The sequence below is a fragment of the Amphiprion ocellaris genome, chromosome 20 (assembly GCF_022539595.1).
Source record: "Amphiprion ocellaris isolate individual 3 ecotype Okinawa chromosome 20, ASM2253959v1, whole genome shotgun sequence".
Classification (NCBI taxonomy): Eukaryota; Metazoa; Chordata; class Actinopteri; family Pomacentridae; genus Amphiprion; species Amphiprion ocellaris.
Window position 1 is genome coordinate 14588594 of NC_072785.1, and position 22979 is coordinate 14611572.

Genomic DNA, 22979 nt, shown 5'->3' on the forward strand with positions numbered 1-22979 from the left:
TGCAGTGCATCCAGGAAATATCCATGGCAGGACGCTTCCTGATTAATACAGAACCAGCTGAAAAATAAAAGCTGATAATTCTCTCACACTAAATGAAGGCATGCTGTAAGTAAATAAGGTTGGTTTCAGCATTATAATTGCCTGTTATTATTATTAATAATTAATTCCTATTCTTCACCTTTTTAAAGGGTTGAAGGCAACTAATAGCGTTATTACAAGTTAATAAAGCATTTATTGAGGTTTTATAGGTCACCTATAAAAATCCCTTTGATTTATTATTGATTTAGTAACATTTGTAAATACAAGGCAATCAATTTATGGTTACATTATTAGTAAAAAAAGAAGGAAGGATAAAGACAGGACAGATGGATTTGATGCAACATCAGTTCAGCGTTGATTCATAATGCATTAGAAAATGGTTTTTATAGACTTTTATTAAACATTTTACAAACATTTTGAGTTGTTTTTTTTTTTTTTTAAAGCTTTCATATTATAAAGTAGTATCCCACTGTGGTAAAACTGTTCTGAAGAAGGTATTGTGTAAGAAGAAGAAGAGGTGGCCACTTATTTGCCTGCAAACTAAATGTTAATGGTTGCAAACATGTGCTACACCAGCACTAGTCTGAGGTTAGTGTGGGTTTCAGTCATGTCAAGTCTTTGTTAGATGACTATTTATATTGCAGTTGTATTAATTCGGGGGTTAATAAAGTGGTGTAAGTTAATAAAATCCTGTTGATTTTGGTCAGTTTGCTTTAGTTTTTACAGAAATATGGAGTCCAACTTCCGCAGATCGTCTTCCATATTGCACACAACACACGCATAATGTCAAAATCCCAATTTTTATTGCTTAAAGTTGCACCAGAAAATTAAAATCCCTTAAAAGAGAACAAACTCATGTGGAGGAGAACTCCGTGCAGTCACATGTCAGAGTTGGTTGTGATCCGGAGGTGACAAACCACAGATCCTCCATTCAGGTGGGAGGGTTAATGCAAGTGTCAGAGGAGCAGGACTCGGAGACATTAACTAGGTGAAAGCCATCTGTCAGCCGCAGCGGGGCTGCTGGGGACGGTGACATGTGGACGGCGCGTCCGTGGCCCTTTAAGAAACTCCATGTTTTCGCTACATGATGCGTCAACATAAAAAGCGGATGATGCTGTTATGTAAAAACACGCCGAAGTGAAGCGTAGTTTGCAGGGGGCTCTGCCGAGTGCGTCGCACGGCTCACTTCGTCTCACAAACCGCCGTTGTAGTTTTACGTGGACCGAGTGGAGGATTTTTACGCGTAGCGCACGGAGCGGCGCAGTTTGGTGCGAGAAAAAAAAAAAACCAGGAGAGAGGCTTCAGCCGATCAACTCAACATGAGTCGCCCTCCACACTGTTTTCCTCCTTCACTTGCGGGAAGCGTACACCTGACGCATCTCTCTGTCGCCTTGTGGAACTGATCTTCCTTTTATCAAATCTCCAAAACAGCCGGGGTTATTTTCCAGACTACGAAGCGGTAAGACACACAAGCTTTCAACTCTTCTCGCCTCTCGGGCCAAACTGAAAGTGTCAGGCAGGACAGGATCGAGCGATGAGGCAGCTCGGGGTTGGGATAATGGGGCAGCTACGTGCAAGATAAACGGAGCCTTCCTTTTCTTAGCCATCTGTAACCGTCAAAGGCAACTTTTTGGAGATCTCCGTGATGTGTGCCGTCACTTGTGCAGGTGGTGAAGTCGTGTTTTTATCGCCTGAAATGCGGACGGAGCCTCGACTCAGAGACTCTCCAGCTCGTGATCGCAGAAAATGTCACACAGGCAGCTTGTGTTGGAGTTGGAGGCTCGACTCTGCTCAGGAGTTTGTAGCTGTGCGAGATGAAAAGGAAATAAAAAAGCGGCTTTGATTCGGTTAAACGGAACAAATGCAGAGGCACGTTGAGGTTCTGTTGCGCCGATGTTTGGATGCACAGAGAAAAGCAGTCAGTTGATTGATTCGACAACTGACAACAAAGCTGATGTGCAAAATGTAAATATTTGCTGTTTTTGTGCCAGTAAATATCAGAATATTAGAAAATCTTTGTAGTTTTGGACAATTTTGAAGCAGATGAGTAACTTTACTACAGTTTTATGTCAATTATCCTACAATTTCTATATATTTTATGGACATATTGTACTTTTTACTCCTACTTTGCCATTAACAGCCCAAACGCGGATAAAATATTTTAAATTAACTCCATCAAAAGGCACTGGCATGGGCCATTTTGCTTGTATAACATTAACGTTTGATATTTTAAAGGCTTTTTGCAGGTCATCTTCTCTGCCTTAGAATATTTTCAAATCGTTGTACTGGTAAACACTTCTTCTACCTCGTTGCTGATTTGAAGCCTTAAACTTGCACTTTTTCTGCCAATTTTAAACTAAACACTCAGTAAACAAAGGAAATGAAATGGCACTGTGGGTAAACTGATCATCTCCTGCGGTAAAAGGTCACTGGAAAGTACAGGCTCTGATATGACATCAGGGTTAAAATACACAGCACACAAGTAGCCTGGTGGGTTCCTCATTATAATGGTGTTTGTAAAGCCTCTTGTGAACAGAAACGCCCGACAATAGAGCTCCAGTTTTGGAGGTCGTGGTAGATTTGTGTCCAGTCAGTTCTCCACAGAGAACCTTGACAGGTCTGTCAGAGCCTCATGTTGAATGCCCACACGTGAGCCATAAAGCTGGATATCAATCCCGGACATAATCCCATTATTTCTGAAGAACTGTCCCGTTGTGGCCGCACAGAGAGGAGGAGAAACACGCTGACCTCCGGCTGTCCCAAAGGAGACAAACACTTCCAGCTCAGGCCACATGTGGTCAGAGGAGCAGACAGCAAGAGCAGGACATTTAATAGAAAGTGTGTTGGTGGCTTAACTTAAAACAGAGCATTATCTTGCTATTTTTAATCCATAGACATACATTTTAGTAGAAGGAAAGATCTTCTGACACCGAAAACAACTTGCCACCCACAGCTACACAGGAAAAGCACACTGACACGGCCCATTTTTCCAAAACACCACACTGTAGGTTAAATACGATCTAACACAAACTCACAGCTCTTTAACCGTAAGCTTGTTTGTTGATACATCGCCCTCCATTTTTCCGTAACTTCAGCTGTGTGTCAGTGATAATATTTACTACATTTGGTTTGGCTTTGCATGGACACGCGGCTGCTGCCTCCCTGTAAATCATTGGAGTGTATTTTAAATGTGGAGAATCTCAGGAGTACAGACAGAAAATTGCACTTGCTTCAACTTTAAAGAAAAATTCAGGCTTATAACAACTTACTGAGCTCCTTGCTTGGGAGCATAGTGCTGCACACTCCAGATAAAAAAAAGAAGAGAGGATTTGATTTTGGAAAAAAAGATCATCTGGGTTGCCTTCAGTTACTACTCAGAGAGCAATAATCGAGTGTTATTATTTCACTCCCTTGTGCTCCCTTCGCCTCTGGAACCAGACCTACACCCGCGATAGAAGGGCTTAAAACTAGACTCAAGCTCTTTGTGGATCTTTCAAGATCAGACACTGTATGTGTTTTAATAAAGCTTACTTCTAAATTCCATAAATCTTAACCCCAAACCCCTGATCCTGGAGAGCTGTGGAGCCTCGGGGGCAGATGATCGCTGCACCCTGCCGGTGATCCGACCTTAACAGGGAGAGAAAGATGATGCAAACCTCCAGATAGCTCCAAAATAAAATGCTTCAGGTAGTCAGGGTGATTAGTTATCATTAATAACTATAATTAACTGACTTTGTTGTCATAATGAAGTTGTGTCCCCAGAATTCAGCTGTTATGTTGCCAAGAACAATTTCATCATAGTCTGAATCGCCAGGTGTAGATACACCCTCTATTTCTGCTGCACCTTTCACATTCTTTCTCCTCTTCTGCTGCTGTCTACATGCTACCTTCACTACAGGAAATAACAAACTCCAGACTAGCAACCTACATGCTGATAATGGCAATTTGTTGCCAATGATTTGAATGTCGCATTGATGAAGGTTGCTTGTTTTTTTTTTTTTGTTTGTTTTTTTTTTTTTTGTTGACTTAGTCTTTTTATAGATAGTTGCCACGCCATGTGGACATGTTCTTTTAAGTCCCTCTGCACTGTTTTGTAGGAGCACCATTGCTGCATCTTTGGTTTAGCACCGTCCAAGGTAATTGTGATTAATGTACAGAAACACAAACAAGCCACAGTGTTTGTTTCCACTATGGTGGTGCAGTCAGACCGTTCTACAGTAGCAGACAAGAAAGAAGTTGTAATAAAACCAGCAGTATTCTAAAGGACTGCCACGAAAATGAGAGAACTTTGCACTTTACTGTTTTACAATGCAAATACAGTGTTATTCTTAATCCTGTTCAGTTGTATGAATATTGCTCGGCACTGAATGAGCGGAGAATCTTGTGTCTCAGGATTAGCAAGCCGTGCTGTAGCCTGTAGTCCTCTAAAAGCCATTAGCCGGCCCCTCTCTCTTCCCCTCTCTCTTCCCCTGACTCACCCTGGCACATTGCCGAGACACAGCTGTGAAAATTACAGGTTTGTTTCATGGAAGCATAGAAGAAGAGGAGGCAGGGCTGGTGTGGAAGGAAGGACGAGAACAGAGACCCACAGACTGGCATCAGCTGTCCGTCGGTCCACAGCTGCAGTGGATGTGCAGCTTTCAGACTCGGGGTCTCGCACACTTCTCACACTCACTGAGATTGTTTACATGGGTGTGTGTGTGTGTGTGTGTGTGTTTCGGGGTGGGGTACGCTAAATCCTGTTTAGCTGCAGCCAGCCAGACAGAACAGAAGCTCTCACTGTGACTGACAAACGTCAGGCTCCTTCAGTGAAAAGCACATGGCACCAAGCGTCCTTCAGTTTGGCAGATGCTAAAAGCATGACTGAGGCCCTGGCAGGTGGGCAGGCGGGCGGCCGCCCCCCCTCCTCGCTCCTTCCTCAGCTGGGCTGGAAGCCCAGCGACAGGCCTCCTCTATCAGAGAGTCATTGTTCACGATGATGATGACAATCTCTCACTGTCTCCGTTCACCGTGCTATCTCAATCCATCACTCTCTTGTCTTTTGCCTCCCCCCCCCTTCCTCGCCGTCTCTCGCACATTCTCTTAATTTTCCTTCCCCGTTGTTTTCGCCTGCGCTCTCAGAAAAGTCCATGTCAAACGTTTGTATCTCCGAGGAACTGTCAAGCAAAGAAAAGCAGGAGGCTGAATGTGGAAAAATTGCCCCTCTGATTTCCACTGAGTTTGACTTTTTTCCTGCTCGATGTGAGGCGAGGTGTGAGATTCCCTCCACTCCTCTCTGGCGCTTTGCTTCAATCCTTTTGAGTTCAGTCTTCATCACTATCTCTCTCTATCTGGTTTCTCTTTTTTTTTTTCTCTACTCCCTCTTTGCTTGTCAGGCTGTCTGGCATCTTGCCCCGACTCTTTGAAGAGGAACAGAAGAAGGAGATAATTACACTTCCTGTCCTGTATCTGCTCTGTACTGCTGAACTGTCATCTTTACATCTGTAGGCTACACGCTGAAGCTGAGAAACAGCTTACTACCTGTTCTGCTGTGGAGAAAACGCACGGCTTTAAGCTCAACGTGCTTTTATGTGCTCGTGACAAACTCATTTGAAGCTATGTTTTGATTCTATTTATGTCCAATTAAGCAGATTTCCTATCATCGTCTACAAAATGCTCTGATCACAACATCCACTTTCACCTACTTCTGCACTGTCAGAGTCTCGGCTGTTTCAAGGCTTCGTTCTGTGGATTGTCGTCCTCATTATTTCCTATCATGTTTCACAAGTACTTTACGATCTATCTCTTTGTAAATACGTTCCTTTCTAAACTCCAGTTTTTATTTCACTGTATTTTCTTATTTCTCGTCTTAATTTTAGCCTTGGATTTCCCCAACTCTCCCTCTAGCCGTGTTTTTAACCCACACAAACGCTATCTTGTGTGGATAAGTTGTTATCGCGAAAACAGGTTAACAGCCATGTGTCACATTGTTGCTACCAGCCATGCATGACACAAACGCTTCTGTCTCTCACACACACTCTTCAGATAACCCCTGGTTAATGTACACAGAGCCGAGCCAAACAATGACAGGTTGCTTGAGTGGTTAGAAGGGATAAGGCCTCCTGAGTGACTTCACTGGATTACATGCGTACTACATGATTCATCGCTCTGAAAACGTATTTTGCTCTAATAATTGCTGCACACACGTGGCTTCCTCTCCTAATGTATTCTGAAAGTGACTTGTCCTCCTTTTTACAAGCATTACTGGTGCAATTTACATTAGCTACGCTCTTCTTTTATTTGTGTAGCTTCATGATCCCTATTCGCAGGAGATTTAGACGGTTTTCATTACATCTTTGGCCGCTCTGTGTAACCACAGTCGCATCACCAAAATGGGTATCATCTCTTGAACTCCTCTGACCCGCTCAATTCTGCGCGGCCAAATATTGTTGGCACTCTGACAAATCGACCATCACTTTCGCATCAGCGGCTTTTAGCTAGCATGACAGCAACGACACCTCGGCCAAGGTTTATGTGAGGTGGAGGGAATAATCCCCACGAAGACCACACTGACCACACTTTGAGCAGCAAAAAAAATAAAACAAAAAAAAAACAAAAAAAAACTGTTATCACACTTGAGCCAGCGATAACAGAATTTTCTGCTCACTCGAAACAGGAGTTGTGAACAAAGCATTGACATATCACTTTTTAAGTCTAGGAACTTGGCAATAATTTGCTTTTTACACATTCAACAGTTTCCTCACAACACTATCACTATTTTAAGTCATGTTTCTGGCCATGTGGCAAAAATAATTCCAATTCTGGCTCTCTTTTACTTCTGTTTTTAGCCACTATCAACTCCTGGGGGGAAATGTGGTTCTTCAGCTGCTAAATGCTTTATTGTGTTCACCAGCTGGTCTCTAACTGAGTCTGTGTGCTGTACGGTGTCTACTTGCTGTAAAGTTCTGTGAGCTGAGGGGAGCTGCAGATTCAGGTGACTTTTCTCTGTAGTTTTTTTCATTCATATTATGTTTACACATCATTTGATACATCATCATCATATAAACATTGCTTCACTTTTAATGCGTGTAGCAGGATGACGTGTAGGAGTATGGTTTAGTCCTTTAAACCCCACAAGTTTTGCTAAAAACACGTGTTGTCTTCAAAAAACTTACCAATATGGCACAAATTCTCTGTAAAAGCAAAAAAGAATAGTCAGATTTTCAACTTTACGACTGTCCTTGAACCTTTCATCTGTGAGCTGCAGTTTCATCAGGAAAATGAAGCCTAAATTGTGATATTTTAATTGAAATTACTTTATTCTGCGTGTCACATGAACAAAAAAATGCCATAAAAGTTTGCTTTAACCAGTTTCTGTAAAAAAACAAAACAGTAAAGCCTGCAGTCCACGGTGTAACCTTGAGGCCATGAGTGACTCAGCTGTCACATGACAAAAATTCAGGGACATTTCATCTGAGCTGGACTGAACTGCAGGCTGTGTTTACACAGAGCAGAGCAGATACCAGGCAAGTATGGAATCAAACTAAAAATGTAACTAGTAAAATATGTATGGTATGTAGAGTCAGTCTTTTTTTCCCCAAGATTGCTACCACCTGTGGGCACCTAGAAAAATGTTGGATTTTGTTTATTTTTCTGTTTAGGGGGGATTTATGGCATCATAACTTTTTTATGCCGTGCAAAAGACATTTCTGAATTCTTTCTCCTTCTGACGATGGTTGTTTCCATTCAGGTGTAGGGCATTTTTATGCAGTTAAAACGGACCAACAGTGAATAAAAATGTGGCAGGAGCAAAAAAAAAGAATGCTCAGAAACTGCCTGGAGTTCAGAGAGTCAAAGGGAAACAAAGGGGGCGAGTGTGTGTTGATGGTGTGTAACGTTTGCTGAACAGAGACAAGCATGTCGTTGGGAGCTAAATGCTGAAGTGTGGTGTGATAGTAGCAGATAGATAGAAGTCATAAAGTCCTTAAACTGTTACAGAGCCACCATGAACTACTTGTTCTGTTTTATATGTAGGAAGAAGGGTGTGTTATTTTATTCGTTACTCTTTACTTTGAGGGATTAATTGCAAATCTAAACAGTATGGTGCTCCTTGCATCTTTTAAAATCACAGACTAGATTTCAATTATATTGTACTTTTGTGAAAAAAGACAAGTCTGTGAACTTTTCTGATTTATAAAAAAAAAAAAATCCAAGAACTTACTCTAAAACAAAAAAAACTTTCCATTTACTGTGCGCTGATGCTGTGGAAGCTGTAAGGCGGCTGGTCTGTAAGCCAGGGCAAGTGGAGAAAGATCAATAAAGTATTACAGTGTTATTTCACTCTGCCCTATGTTATCTCTCTACCTTCAGAATGAAAAATTCATCATCATCATCATCATCATCATCATCAGTAAATATCTCCTGAGATAAGAGTTTCTGGGGCAAGATCTTATTGAAAAGCGATGCAAGGCCAAATGTACATCAGTTTCAAGCATTCTGAGTTGAAAGTGGCCTGGAACACAATATAAAGCACCAACTCTTAAGAAATACTGTTGAGTTTAAAGTTATTTTACTTGACTTGTGTGTATATTTTCGCTGGCATGAAGGACAGTCTTTCTGCTCACTACATGAACTCTGATCAGAGCAGTCACTTCTGGAAATGAGTGAAAACCTTTCATTTCTCTGAACACTCACTTCTATGTCAGGGAAACTTGACCTTATTGAAGGCAAAATAAACAACATAGTCACTTATTTAGCTGTGATTTATCTGGAAAAGTCACAGTAACTGTTGTGATAACAGTGTTTCTATTTTATGTAACCCAGAGAACTTGATATTCTGACTTCCTTCATATCTCAGTTCTCATTTTGACTCCCACATATTTAGTTTCTCTCAGTGATGATTTTTTTTTTTCCATTTATCATCGCTGGAAAATATTAGAGCTGAATACTTTTTGAGAATTAGCCTAAACCAAAGAAAACACAAAATAAGGCCTGCTTCAAAATGGTTACTGTGTTTCAAATTTTGTTTTAAAGGGTCCATACTGTGCCCCTTTTTAGCAAATTATTTTAAAATCACACGTTCCACAGAAGGCATCTTTCAAAGCTGGTTAATTTTACCCTGATTATATAAAAAGTAGTTTCAGTTTCTGTTTTGGTGTCTGTAACTTTTGACACAGTTGAGCTGTCTCTGTCCGTGGCTAGCTTCAGGAAGAAAACTCTCTCTGTGTATGTGATTGGTGGCACAGGGCAGCTGACACAGATGGTGTTGACTGTGTGTGAGGTCAGGACGTTCTATCCCTTCTGACTTTCACTCTGAGTGATCATGGTACGCGGAAAACTCACTAAATTCAGCCCTGCTTTTGTTTTTAACTCATGTGGGAGTACATGAAGACTCTTTTTGTCTTAACAGGGTTTACTTTACACCTCCAAGTTTTTGACAGCCACAAAATACAATAAAAATGACTGTTCACCACATGGAGCCTTTAAAACTATTTACACTGAATGGATTTACAGTTAGTGGGACAGGATCAGAACAATGATCATCCTAAAGGGAAACGTATTTAAACTAGTCTTTAAAACGGCTAAAGCATATTCAGTATTTTCATAATAATCAACAGTAGAACTCATGGCTATGTTTAATTGTGAAAGTAAGAGCATTTTCACACGAACAATGCGAAGGGAACTCAAGGGATTGGAACTAAACAGCTGTGTAGCCCTAAGAAAACCACTGATCAACAAGGTTAATCAGAAAAAAAAGGCTTCAATTTGCTATGGAGAATAAAGATTGGACTCTGGAGCAATGAAAGAAGGTCATGTGGTCTGATGAGTCCAGATTCACCCCGTTCCAAAGTGATGGGGGCATCAGGGTAAGAAGAGAAGCAGATGAAGTGATGCACTCATCATAGCTAGTGTCTACCAGCCTGTGGGGGTTATGGTTATGATCTGGGGTTGGTCAGGTTCAGCAAAGTTATGTTTCCAGAGAATGAGGTCAGCTGACTACCTGAATATACTGAATGACCAGGTCTTTCCATCAATGGAGTTTTTCTTCCATGATGGCATGGACATGTTCCAAGATGACGATGCCAGGATTCATGGGGCTCACATTGTAAATGAGTGATTCAGGGAGCATGAGACATCATTTTCACACATAGATTGTCCTCCACAGAGTCCAGACCTCAGCCCCACTGAGAATCTTTGGGATGTGCTGGAGCAGCGGTCCGACTCTCCCGTCATCAATATAAGATCTTGGTGAAAAATGAATGCAACTCTGGACAGAAATAAATACTGTAACATTGCAGAAGCTTGTCAAAACAAAGCCACAGCGAATGTGTGTTGTTCTCAGAGCTAATGGTGGTCCAACAACATAGAAGAGTGTGCGACTTTTTTTTATTTTGGACAGGCAGTGTATTTTGCTCAAAAAGTAGCAATACCAACTGTAAAGGTGATGTCAGTGATGTGTTTGCAGTCTTCAACAACAGTTTTCTCCGGTCCCAAAAAATCTGTTTCGATGCTATGTGAAGGAAGCATCAAATAATTTGTTGTGTGTGAATGTTTGTGTGAATAAACAAAATAATTACTTAGAAATATGAAGCTAGTGGCTACGAACATATTGAAAAGGTTTAATTTAAATATATAGTTAATAGGAAACATGGTGCCTGTATTTCCTGTCTGGTTTTGTGAAGTGATTTAGATGTTTGTGTTAACATCAGCACTGAGTGAGCGAGTAAGTGAGTGCATCCTGCATGTAGGAAGCATTTAGTCGTCCAGGTTGGCGTCGCGCACCTCTCCGCAGTGTGTTGCAGTGTGTTTATTGCAGTGCAGGTCAGTTCTCAGCAGTCTATACTCCCTCAGCTTCCCCCGGTGCTCACACCTCATTAACTCAACACACTCAGCTCCTTTACAGCTGTTAATTACACACTGTAAAGCTGATATTGATGAGGACAATCAGCATTTATCCCAATTAAGCTTGATTCTGACTACACGCTAACGTGATAACACGGGTGGCTTTCCAATCAGATTGTTGTTAAAAAAAAACAACACGCAACCTGCTGTTTGGTGTGGATGTTGAAGATTTCCTTTAACTGGGAAACAGGAACACTCACTGAGTGAGTCCAGCTGAGAGGTCATCGCTGACAGTGTGTGTTCTGTGTGTATCATAACAGGCTGATCTCGTCTGTGTTTTGTCAAGAAGTAATAGAGGCAATAAATGATGAGTGGCAACTGATCACTCATAATTAGACTGAACGTATCATTAAGAGCAGAGGATACAGTGAATGAGCCTAATTAAGAGGGATACATGCTTCTATTTTCTGCTGTCATTAATAGAAGAAAAAAAATGACTGAAATATTCCTGTGGGGATTATTATTATGGATGTAATGTTCATTAGTGTGTTGGCAATGATCTTATTCAAGATTACATTTATGTTGCTGCAATACTCTATAAGGACTTACTGAATATGATGTCATATAATGATTTTAAAGTGTGTTTGTATGGTGCTTACCCTAATGGTTACTATTGTCATTATTGATTCAAAATACTTGTTGTTTTCTTTCCTGAAGTTTCGGTGTATGAAAAACGTGCCCATCTGGGTTCTAAGAGCCCAGTGAGATACGTTCAAATGTCTTATTTTGCCAAAATATCAGACCAAATCCCAGAGATGTTCCTCTTATTATCAAAGTGGATCTTATGCAACTTTTTGTTGTTGTTCTTGATGTTAATTTGAGGAGCTGGAAGCAGTAAAATTTAAATATAGTACAGGTTGACAGTAATACTAAATAGATTAATTGACTAATCATTACAGCTCTGTACTTCCTTATACCCTACAATAGTGTCATTATGTTATTTTTATGGCATTTAAATGTGAACTTCAATATGATTTTCAATAGTTTATCTTTGACCTGCTTCAAGAATCCAATAGGAAACTATCGTTTTCTTGCCTGTGACATTTTTTGTCAACTGTGTGTATTATTCATCAGAGTTTATTGATTATTTTTCTCATTAAGCGCAGACAATAAGATAATCGAGCTTAAGGAAGAGGACTGCATGTTTCTATTTTCTGACGCCATTGATCTGACAAAAAAATCACTAAAATGTTCCTTTTGGGATTCATATCTCAGGCGCCATAGCCATTAGAGAGTTTTTGTTAATATAACCCACCAATAGGGACATACTGGGTTTTATACACAGCGGGTTTGTCAGGCACTTGATGTATTTTGTACTTTTTAAAATGATAAATCAGCGCAGGCTTGGTAAAAATTCAATATGACTTTACAACAAGCTTGCAATAGTACATTACTGTTGTATTCTTGTAGATGTATACCTTCTTGAACATGATTGTACTGTGCAATGTGTGTATTATTTATCACAGTTTGCCGTTTATTTTTCCACAATTAGGATCAGAGGTACACTGTAGAAATGACCTAACCCCGACCCTAACAGTTTACTGTTATTTTACACATTTCCTTGTTTTGTTAAATCACAGGTAACAACTTGTAAAATTGCAAAGAAGGGCATCAGTTTACATGTTAACCCTAAAACACAGTATTTTTACAGATGGTCATTCATTGTTTTACAACTTTGAAACATAAAATGACACTAATATCAATATCATGAAACATTTTACATATATTTGCGATTTTTTTCAAAGAAGGAATGTGTATATTAAGAACAGAAAAATGTTTTTCTTCAACTGTTAACTTGCTAAATTACAGATAACATCTTGTAAAATCGCAGAAAAGGGTATTAATTTACATGTTGACTATAAAAAGAACAGGCCAATCTGTGCATCATGTCCACATCAGAAATCTAATTCATTCTTCATAATATGTGACCATAAAATTAGTTTTACTGTATTTTAATGGGCCAAAAATACTTTTTTTTTTCACCGTTTTTCAGTGTTACTTTGAATGTTTTTTTCTGGCATCTTTGCTGCCAGATTTTCCCTATTTTGTACGATTTTTTAAACATTGTAGGCCAGAAACGGAGGAGCATTCTTGTATTTTCTATTGTCATTAAGTCATAAACTATAATTGGATTGCTCCTTTGGGAACTTCAGGTGATCTTAATGATCTTTATGCTTCTGGCACACTATTGATGAACTTAATATGAGGTTAAGGTGATGTTAACTGATCATCTGAACATCTTGATGTCTTTATTACTATAGCATTGAAATACTGTTTAAATTGATGTGGCACTACACTGTACACACAGAACTATTTTTCCTACAGTTTATGCTTTACTTTCCTCGTGTTTTAATCTTAGTTTGAAGCCAGATCAGATTAAAAAAAATTAACCTCGCTCAATCTCTCTCCGATGATGACTTTCTGGGGGGAAGTTCTGGTGATGTGCTTAAAATAGAGCTAGTGATGGAAATAATCCACAAACCTATTGCAGTAAATGACAAGTGGCAGTTTGTTGCAGACAGGAGATGTAAAATACAAAAGTGGGGGGTAAAGATGCGCGCTGAAGGCACAGTTTGCAGGAATATTCCCGTGAGATGAGCGTGATTTTACGGAGGGATGTCCCGGTGCAACGGCGAATGTGAATGTGAATGCAGGCAGCGCATGAATATTATCTCCAGCATGCCACTTCGGAAGTAGGTCACCGCTCACCGATTTGTTCACCATGTCTCCAGCTACTGTGGGCTGTTTGGTCCGCGGATCGCTCCCCGGGTCCACGGAAGCACCGAGCACAAACTGAGGCAAGCAGAAGCGAGCACGGATTTCCTTCTTTATTCCTCCGTCTTTATTCCTGCCGGGGATCTTTTATTTCCAACGGGACGCGCCGAAAAGGTGAATTCGTGAATCCGCGGCTGCAAAAAAAATTCAGTCACAGTTGGAGATGATCGCTGGGTAAGCCCTCGCTTCTAACTACTCGCCTCCTTCATCATGTCGATATCAAACTAGCAGCTCAAAAAAAAAGAAAAGAAAAAAAACCCCGATTGATCGCGGATGTTTGACGCCGATGAGGAGCTGTGTTTTCTCTTTACTTCTCCTGCCACTCTCCTGCTACGGCATGCTGTCACATTAACACTGTCCACCACCACCACCACCAATATGGACAAGCTCCAGTAGGCGAGTCTGCTTCTTTCTTTTTTTCTCATTACAAACGCAGACTGCCCCCTCCTTAATTGCATTTTCTGCTTAATATAATCCACGATCCGTGAGTGGATGTGGGTGTGTTTGTGCCTGTGTAGGAAGAAGAAAAGCGATGGTGGTGGAGGATGGTGATAGTGTTGAACTGCTGATTTTCATGTTTTTGTTTTTTTTTTTTGCTCCACAGAAAGTGGACTTGAGCTATCTGAAGCCACACCGAGCTCAGATCGGTGAGAGCTCCAGCCTCGGGGCTTTTTTCTCTCTCATGATGACAGCTCCATACAATGTCCTTCTTCTGAATGAGTCTGTGTGACAGCCAGGCAGAGCAGCAGCAGCAGCCTCCTCCTCCTCCTCCTCTTCCTCTGTCAGACTTCTGATATAGGCTACGTGAAACTACAGCCAGTTAATACGCCATCAGCAGCAGGGAGAGAGTGAAATCCGAGGCACAGAATTATCAGCAAGTAGGTTTCCGGTGTCAATTATGTTCCATTTACTCTTTAAATTGCATAACATTCGAGGAGTAAAAATATCTTCTTACATTCCCAACCTGGGGACCCTAAAAAGGAGGGTCGCGGGATAAATCTGAAAGGTCACAAGCTGCACAGGAGGGTGCAAGAAAGAAAGAATGTGTCTTTTCTGATTGATGCTGTGTTGCTTTGTTACCCCGATGCTTTGTTTTTGTGGAAATGAAAGCTTTTGCATTCAAAATAATGCAAGCAGCTTCTAGGATATGATGTGTTGTTGTAGGTATTGTAGCTAAAAATTTGCTCTAAGCGGCAACATGCAACACATGCAAAACATAGCGCTGTAGCAGTATGACAGAGAGCATTCTGCATAATGCATAGTTTTACTGTATTTTACTATTTATACACTTCAACCTGCAGTGCAGAACTTTTGTCTCCCCCTTCTGGCACTGTTAATGTGTGCTTATGATGGATTCCTTGCCCATTGCTTTGATTTGGAACCCCAGCTTTCTTTTTTATCTGCAGCATCAGAAACTTTTCTTCGATGCCTCTTAATTCGTCATATTCCTGGTTGCTGTAGGCTTCTCTGTCTCCATCACTACGGTTGCTCTGCTTTTCAGCTCTGGCAAACAGACACCAGATTTGAAACTCCAATATTCTGCTAAATACAGAGAAGGCCCAAAACGGGCATTCATTTATATGCAAAAGTCCCACACTATAGCTTTAAGTATAATTTTGACTGTAGGATTTGTACTTGTAGTTGAATGTGTTTTAAAAGCATTTTTCCTTCTTCCACCACTGACTTTCAGTTTTTCAGTCCTCTAAAAATCCCTCAAAGGAACCAACCCTCATGTCCACACCGAGGCTGGAACCTGTGATTAAGGGTCACACATTTAAAGGAGTCACAAGCCAAAAAAGGTTGGGAACCGCTGTGTTAAACCGCTACTCCCTATTTTTTTTGGCTTGCAACTCCTTAAAACAAAGCACAGTGTACTCGTGGCCCCTCACCACAGGTTTAATATGTCTGTGAGTTGTGAGCAGACAAAAAGGAACCGATGTTTCTCTCTTGAAATGCGTCATTTGAATACTTTATGAGATCTGAAAAGATGGATTCTTTTTGTTAATGTAGTATTTTGCAGGAAAACGGGAACCCATTTGCGATCATTCTTTGGAAATATTAAGAAAAGAAAAATGTTTTTGTACAAGAAAATGTTTTTACTCTGTCTTCCAGTTAATGATTTGATGGCCCCTCAGATTTAGCTTTAAAGTCTGTGAACTTACCCAAATGAAGCCTCAGAAATTTGTACTTTTTCTTAAACATGACTGTATTGAAAGGGCTCCTAACATAAAAGTTTTTTTTAAAAAAATGATGTATTTCACCAACACTCTGAGTGTATCTGGCCATGAAAAACTCAGCAGTGAGATCCCCAGCATCCGCAGTGTTCTCCCTAAAGAGGGCACCGTGTATTGAATGGTCCTCTGGGATGCCAGAAATGGTCATAAAAATGGAAGAGCTGTGGCCAAGTGGGATTGTGAAAGCTTATGTTTAATGTTCCCTCAAAGTGTCCTAATACAAATGTTTTTTCAAGAAACTGTGTCTGTGTGTGGGTAGGTGTGTGCAGCTATCGATATCGCTGGTGTGCAACAGCACTTCTAAGCAGCATGAAAAAAACTAAGCAAATACGAGACCTCGGTACCCTCCAAAAAGCTGTCGTGTCATTCTTTGTGGTCAGTGTGGTGACGATCTGGCCAAAGGAAATGATGATGCTCTTGAAAGAGGGTCCTGTCCTTTAACCGTGCGCGCTTGTCTTATTCAAATGAGGCAACTTGATTTGATATCCACAGACAGAAACTCGATGTGAGGCTCCTTCTGTCCGCTTGTTATCTGGAAATTAAATTTCTCCCTCATGGATTGCATTTCACGGTTCACCGAGTCATTCAGCAACAAGGGCTATAAGACGGAGCTATGAGATGGTTTGAAAATGTCCAGCCAGATTTTAGTCCGCTCCAAAGTGGGTTTGTATTTGTTTGCCTGCTTAATCCTGGGGATGTTCTGAATTATTTTAACAAATCACAGCTTGCAAGAGTCACGAGTTGTGTTCAGATTTTAGCACAGAAAATCGTACACATGTTGTATATTGACAGAGGGATGGAAAAATGTCCACTCCTTCATTTGGTGTTACATGACAGCAAATTGTACACTTGGTGATGAGATGAGGTTGCGATTCTGTTGTTGTTATGCAGTGCAACATCATTTTCTTTTTGATGCATTGTGCTCCACTGCAAATGGTGAAAGACTGAAGTTTTCATGTCAAGTATTGGTAGCGATAGAGCAGGAAATTGTGTGCTGGCAAAAAGATGTAACATTTTTCCTAAAGACTATGAGTTAGGTTCACATCCAAAATGTATTCTAAGCTAAAAACGATAACTATTACTGTGCAGATTCCTGTTGTGTGTCTCATAACACCCAGACACACACACACATGCACTCTCCTTGACTGCCCCTGCACAATCATTAAAGCCTTGTTGCAACTATAAGTGGCTCAGTTTGAAAACAGGACAACAGGCACAAAAATAAGATTTCAGCATGATGTGATGCACTTTGGTTTATAGAAAGCAACCATCAGTACAAAAATAAACATCATTTATTGTGGACACAAGGGCTTCTCACAATAACAGCAGCTACAGTCAAGTATTGCCAAACCTACCTATAGAGATGTTGCATTTTTGCACTCATTTTGTATTTTTATTGAGGATGAAGTCATTTTTTACATTGAGTATAGATTTTAGATGTGAGGTGATGCATTTTCTTGTGAAATACAATAAAAGATGTCACCATTACATTACTTGCTGAAGAGGTTTTCATGTTATCTGCTTGCACAAGTTGCATATCTATGCGTGAAATATGAGAAAAAAGCACCTGCCTCAGTCACATTAACTTGCATGCACACTGTATATATCAGTCATCCACCTGACACCTCACATGAAGTTCATTTTGTAGATTTATATGTACATTAAACAAAAAGAGAGTGATGTTTTTCCCCCAGATTGATTGACTATAGAAATGTACCGTCATAGTAGCAACTTTTTCAAAAATCCATCTCCTAATTGATAATATACTGTGTGTGTCTGGTATTAATGAAACCAAATTCTGCGACTTAATCTATTCTGAAGAGATTCTGTAATTGTGAAAGCTCAATGGTGTTCTGGCTGAAGAGTCACTTAATAAAAAAGAGACCCATGTTGACTTAGTTCCTGGAGGTCAAGTAGCATAATTGTGTTTCTGGGCTGCAGCAAGTCGGATGATCCATCTCCTACTGCTGCACACATACGAGTGTCATTGCATAAAGGTCACTGGCAGTTGAGTCATCAAGACCTCCAAAGGCTTTTCCTAAGTGAGGTGTTTTTTTGTGCTGAGACAGCAGGAGGACACGTGAATTACAGAGGATTATTATTTATCTACCTGCTCTAAAGTTGCTGGAATGCTTTCATGTACTCAGTACCAGCTTGTTGACATGGAAACTGACAAGGCTATTGTGTGACGAGTGTTTCTGCCACCAGTGTTGGAGAAGTAAGGATCAATTCATGAGTCATTTGATCATAGCTGTTTGTTTTTGTGTCTCCAAATGTTAGAGAGTTACTTCTTAATTTTGTACTTCGCAGTGATTCGAAAGACTTCGCAGCTCATTTGACCTTGTAGACAAGTGAGATACGGACTCCTGTTGCCTAAAATGAAGTTGATGTGGCATCGTGGATTAAAGATCCAAATAATTTCTAAAGTGTCCATCATATCAGATGTTAAATACGTTACCTGAATGTCTCACCTTTTTCTGCTCATTGCTTCCATGTTTTAGCAGTGAGTGGTTGATTACTTGTAGTGTTGGGCTCCTGATAGATTGTGTGAGTCATCAATCTGCTTGAACATGACTCCAAGGGGCTGAAAATGGTTTTCATTGATACAAAGGATGGAAAGGCAATAGTTTGCTTAAAGAGCGTGGAAGCAATCTGAAATTTTAAAAAAAGCTCATGCAGCAGCTACAGCACAAATAATTAATATATCACAATCAGTGTGCTGTAATAGGAGCTAATTTTAAACAGAACTGAAAAATGGGAAAGCTCCTGGAATACATATGGCCTCAGGAGTAAATCTATACGACTATACATAATGTGCTCTTGGTCTCAATTTCTCTCGTATCCTGTGTGTGAAGTGTATTTGCATGTCAAGGAGAAGGGTTGTCTAAGTGGTTGTAATCTCTTGAGACCTGCAAATTGACAGCAAACTAAGTAAAACCGGTTGTTTAATAATGCATTAGAAGATCCTGTCTGTTACATTAAGTCACTTTCAGGTTCTAACAGAGTGACGTCTGTGTGTGGCTTAAGTTTTAAAGTTAATATCTGATCTGTGTCTCCACAGGGAGTGCATGGACCCAGATGATGATCCACGATGATGCTCACTGATAACCCTGTCTGAGCTGAAATCCACCGTTGTAGCACCCTGTGGATGAAGAGGTTTTGGTGGATCTGCTCCCAGACGCTGAGACCATGGCGAAAGCTCAGCGGAGCAAGTCAGCGAAATGTGGGAAGCCCCAGAAAGAGAAGGGAAACAAGGCAAAGGGAGATGGCGTAAAGAAATGGAAAGTGGGGAGGAATGAGCTGAAAGGAAAGAAAAAGAGGGACAAGAAAGCCTCACATCGACACAGAACGAAGACGCTAGCAATGGATGATGGAGAGGCACTGGACTGTTGTGTCCTGCTCACCCGTCTTGAGGAGAAAAAACTTGTGGGCAAAGTAAAGGATGTGAAAAAGGCCGAGAGGCAAAGATGTGTTAAAGTCAATAAGAAGCTGTGCTCCATTGAGAGAAGGACCAAATCTGGGCTAATGAAAACTTCCACAGCCGATCAGCAAACACCGGAACCAAAAAACAACCAATCTGACGCCTTACTCATGTTGCCCACAACTGTCTTTGAGCCCCGCAGGAGGAGAATGGCCTCTCTTAACGCCGAGGCTGTCAACAGCTTACTGCTCTACGGAGATGATTCCCTCATGACAAGTCTCTCAAAGAAATGGCAACCTACCGGCGAAGAGCCTGCTAAAGATCTCGTTAAAACTGAACACAGAGGTCATAAAACCAAACAGGGTTCTGCAGGAGGGAAAGCCGTCCTGAAAGAAAAACCGAAAAAACAAAAGCGGTCGACAGCTCAGGCTCAGAACATCGACTGGTTGAGCCTGTTTGCGCCAACGCCACGGCGCCAGGCAGGACTTACTGCTGCAACGCTGCTCAAACTCACCAGTGCCCAGTATGGAACCAAACGGCAAAAGAAGACCGAGTCCAAACCGGGGAGTGGAAGTGAAGCAGCAGCTACGGGTCAGGATGCCGTTAGTGTTCAACCTGTGTGTGGAGGAACAACGCAGACCAAAAGAAGAACACATCCCAAACACGAGGAGCAACTAAAGCACAGAAAACAGGGCACAGAAGATCCAGTCCATTCCCAGATGAGCTCCACCATCCAGGGCTGCTGCAGTTTGTGTAAGACAGAGGCTTTGGATCCGGAGTGGAAGTCTGCAGGGTCCACAGGGGGGCAGGAGTGTCTCAAACATACTCTCCACTGTGGCTCTTCTCTGGGATTCCCCTTAAAAACAATCAAAGAGGAGCAGGTGGAGACGGAGGTGTCTTCCTGCTACTGCTGCTCCCAGGAGAGATGTGTCGAGTACTGTCACAGACTGGCCCTCTTCCTGGAGGACAAAACCTTCAAGGAACCAGAGGACGGCTCACTGTCCGAGGTGTTCCACCACCACCATCACCACCACCACCACCATCACCACCACCATCTTCAGTCGCCCCATTCTGTAGCCCACCCAGCAGCCATAACCATCAGCCCGCACACGTACACCTGCTTCCCAGGCTACTACGTCCATTTCAGCCACCCAGACAGCTCCCCCTCTCCCATGCCACCCCTTGCTTTATGCCCGAGGAGCAGCAAAAGGCCCAAGCTGCTCCCAAGCACAGCTCCACAACCCTCAGGGATTAGCCACCCAGTGTACTGCTGCACCTCAGTGGAAGCCTGCTACGGAGAGCCCTGCAGGCTTAATGGCTACTCTGCTTATACCAGTGTGATTCCAGCCATCACCAGAGGAGGGTGCTCCTTCAGCCCCGCAAACTACACCAAATGTAACCATGGCGTCAAAAGAGGTGAGCAAACATCACAATGTCTACTTACTGTGTACTTGCAACACAATTTTGGCAGGAATTATAAACATTTCAAGTATCTGTCTTGATGGCAGTTATGAAGTACCCCAGATATCGTGCAAAAGATCTGATTGCCTAAGTGTAAATCTTATTAAAGATTCATTTGTGATCCTGAAAATAATTTGACAGCTTTGACCAAAAAAAAACAATCACCCCACATTTTGCACTTACAGTAAATGACTGACATATTTACTTCATCATTTGTGGTAAAGCATAACCTTAACCTTACTTAAAAAGCCCATGTAACACACATTTACAATTTTTCTGAAAAAGTGCGTTGCTGCAGCCTTTTCTCACCCATTGTCTGAAATGCTCTGTTTTAGCTTCTGTCTCTTTTAGCCCGACACACGTTTCAGGAAAATATAAATTGAGAGGATATGGTCAGGTACAGAAATGTGAATCAGATGAAATACTACTGGGGTCCAGGTGGACCCCAAGTGTACGGATGAAGTAGGTTTTGCCACATGTACTGATGAGGGTTAATGGGTAAAATGTTAAGCTGCAAAGTCATCACAACATAAACTACAGCTTTCTACAGAAAAACATGTGCATTTCTGTGACATACTGGTTAAAGATTCTGACCAATCCATCAGAATAATCAACAGTTCAATTTTTTTGCCCTCAATTTTCTTTGACTTTTTTTCCAAAGTGTCTCTGCCACTTGTCACATAAAGGCAAAATGCCCTCCATAAGGAGAAACATGTAGAAAAGGAGGTGTTAGATTTGTGCGTTGGCTCACAATTTGCTTATTTGGAGATCATCACTATCTAAGGGAGGTAAAGGTGTAGAGTTAATGAAAAAAATGTATAGATATCTAAATTTGATGAAAAGAGATGGGTTATTACGGGTCTAAAAGAGGACATTTAAACAGCTGTTTCAGAGACTGAGTTTCACAGCCCTTCCCATGAATAAACGTAATGTGTAAAATCAGTGGCCGCTTTAAGTAAGATGGTAGATTTTTTAACAAGCATTAAATTTTCATGAGCACAGTATAGCTAAGAGATTATTTTGTATGCAGTGCCCCACTAATCCAGCTGCCAAAGCAGTACAGTGTGCTGAGAATAGCTATTATATCAGGCATTTTTATTCTACCATTTTGGAATGTCATTTGAGTGGGACGTTACAAAAAAAATCAGATAAAGGGCAAGACCTCTTTTGTCTCGGTTTGAATACAAGCCGCCGGACAGTGAATACAAGGTCTGTGCAGTTGAATCCTAATGAGCTGATTGTATGTGCTCGAGTGTCAGCAGTTAGTTACTGTGTTCAAGACAGCAATGTGAGCCAGAACAGGAAAACTCTTTGTGATGTCTGCAGTATAACACACAAACCATGTTTGTACGTGAGCGTCTGTGTGTCTGCCTGAGTGTGTGGGTGTATGGTTAAAAACACCTGACTGTGGTCTGAAGATAACACTTATTTGACAGACACACTAACAGTGTCAGACATGCCAGCCTGTGAGGACAGACTCTCATGTCTACTAACTTTAACCTCAGTAGAAATCTTAAGATTTTTGACAAATAAGTCCCATTCACAGAAGACATTTTAGCATGAAAAAGAACGGAGGCGAATAATACAGCTATTTAAGGCTAAATTTAATTTACCTTCTTATCCTGGTAGTGTGTGTTGGCTGCCACACTGTCATGGCTTACTAGGGCACTTAAATAGAACAGAGCCGTTGCTAATGTTATTAGTAACACCTATGCTTTTCGTATTGTGACAAGGCTGCTGTGAAACAGGCCGATGGTCCACCCACACTGGTGTTTCAGAATAGACCTCTGCTCATTACTGTATGCCATGTACAGATGCGGTTTGACTGACATCTTCCTCGCTCTCCTGCTCTGTCGGTGGCACCTCTGTAGGTGTGTACAACATAGGATGTATTTTATTTAGGAAGTGTGGCCTCCAGCTTCTCTCATTTGTGTCTCTTGCTTGCATCTTAGCTCCTCCTTGCAAGGGGAAGCAAGAGAGAAAGAAGCCCAAGGATGAAGGAAATGTATTTACCAAACTGTTCACTCCCTCCGGCATCATTCTGAAGATACATGACACAGAGTGTCTCAACTCTAGAATGTGTTCCTCCAGAAAACATCTATTAACTGCTGCTCCAACGCCTAATTCATGCAAAATGTCCTAGATTGGGACTATTAGAAATAACACAG

The 22979-nt window shown here is 41.2% G+C and overlaps 1 protein-coding gene across 2 annotated transcripts in view; it reads left to right on the forward strand.

The window, feature by feature from the left end:
* The first annotated feature begins 1097 nt into the window (after positions 1 to 1097).
* bahd1 (bromo adjacent homology domain containing 1) overlaps positions 1098 to 22979 on the forward strand; it is a 28924-nt gene continuing 7042 nt past the window's right edge. The window contains exons 1-2 of one of the 2 annotated variants that reach the window (XM_023291487.3): positions 1098 to 1498; positions 18991 to 20766. In XM_023291487.3, the coding sequence (XP_023147255.2) occupies positions 19119 to 20766 (1648 nt within the window). In that variant the 5' untranslated portion in view covers positions 1098 to 1498; positions 18991 to 19118. Of the gene's footprint in view, positions 1499 to 13526; positions 13870 to 18990; positions 20767 to 22979 lie in introns of those variants that run through there. The other variant, XM_023291488.3, reaches the window with a different exon arrangement.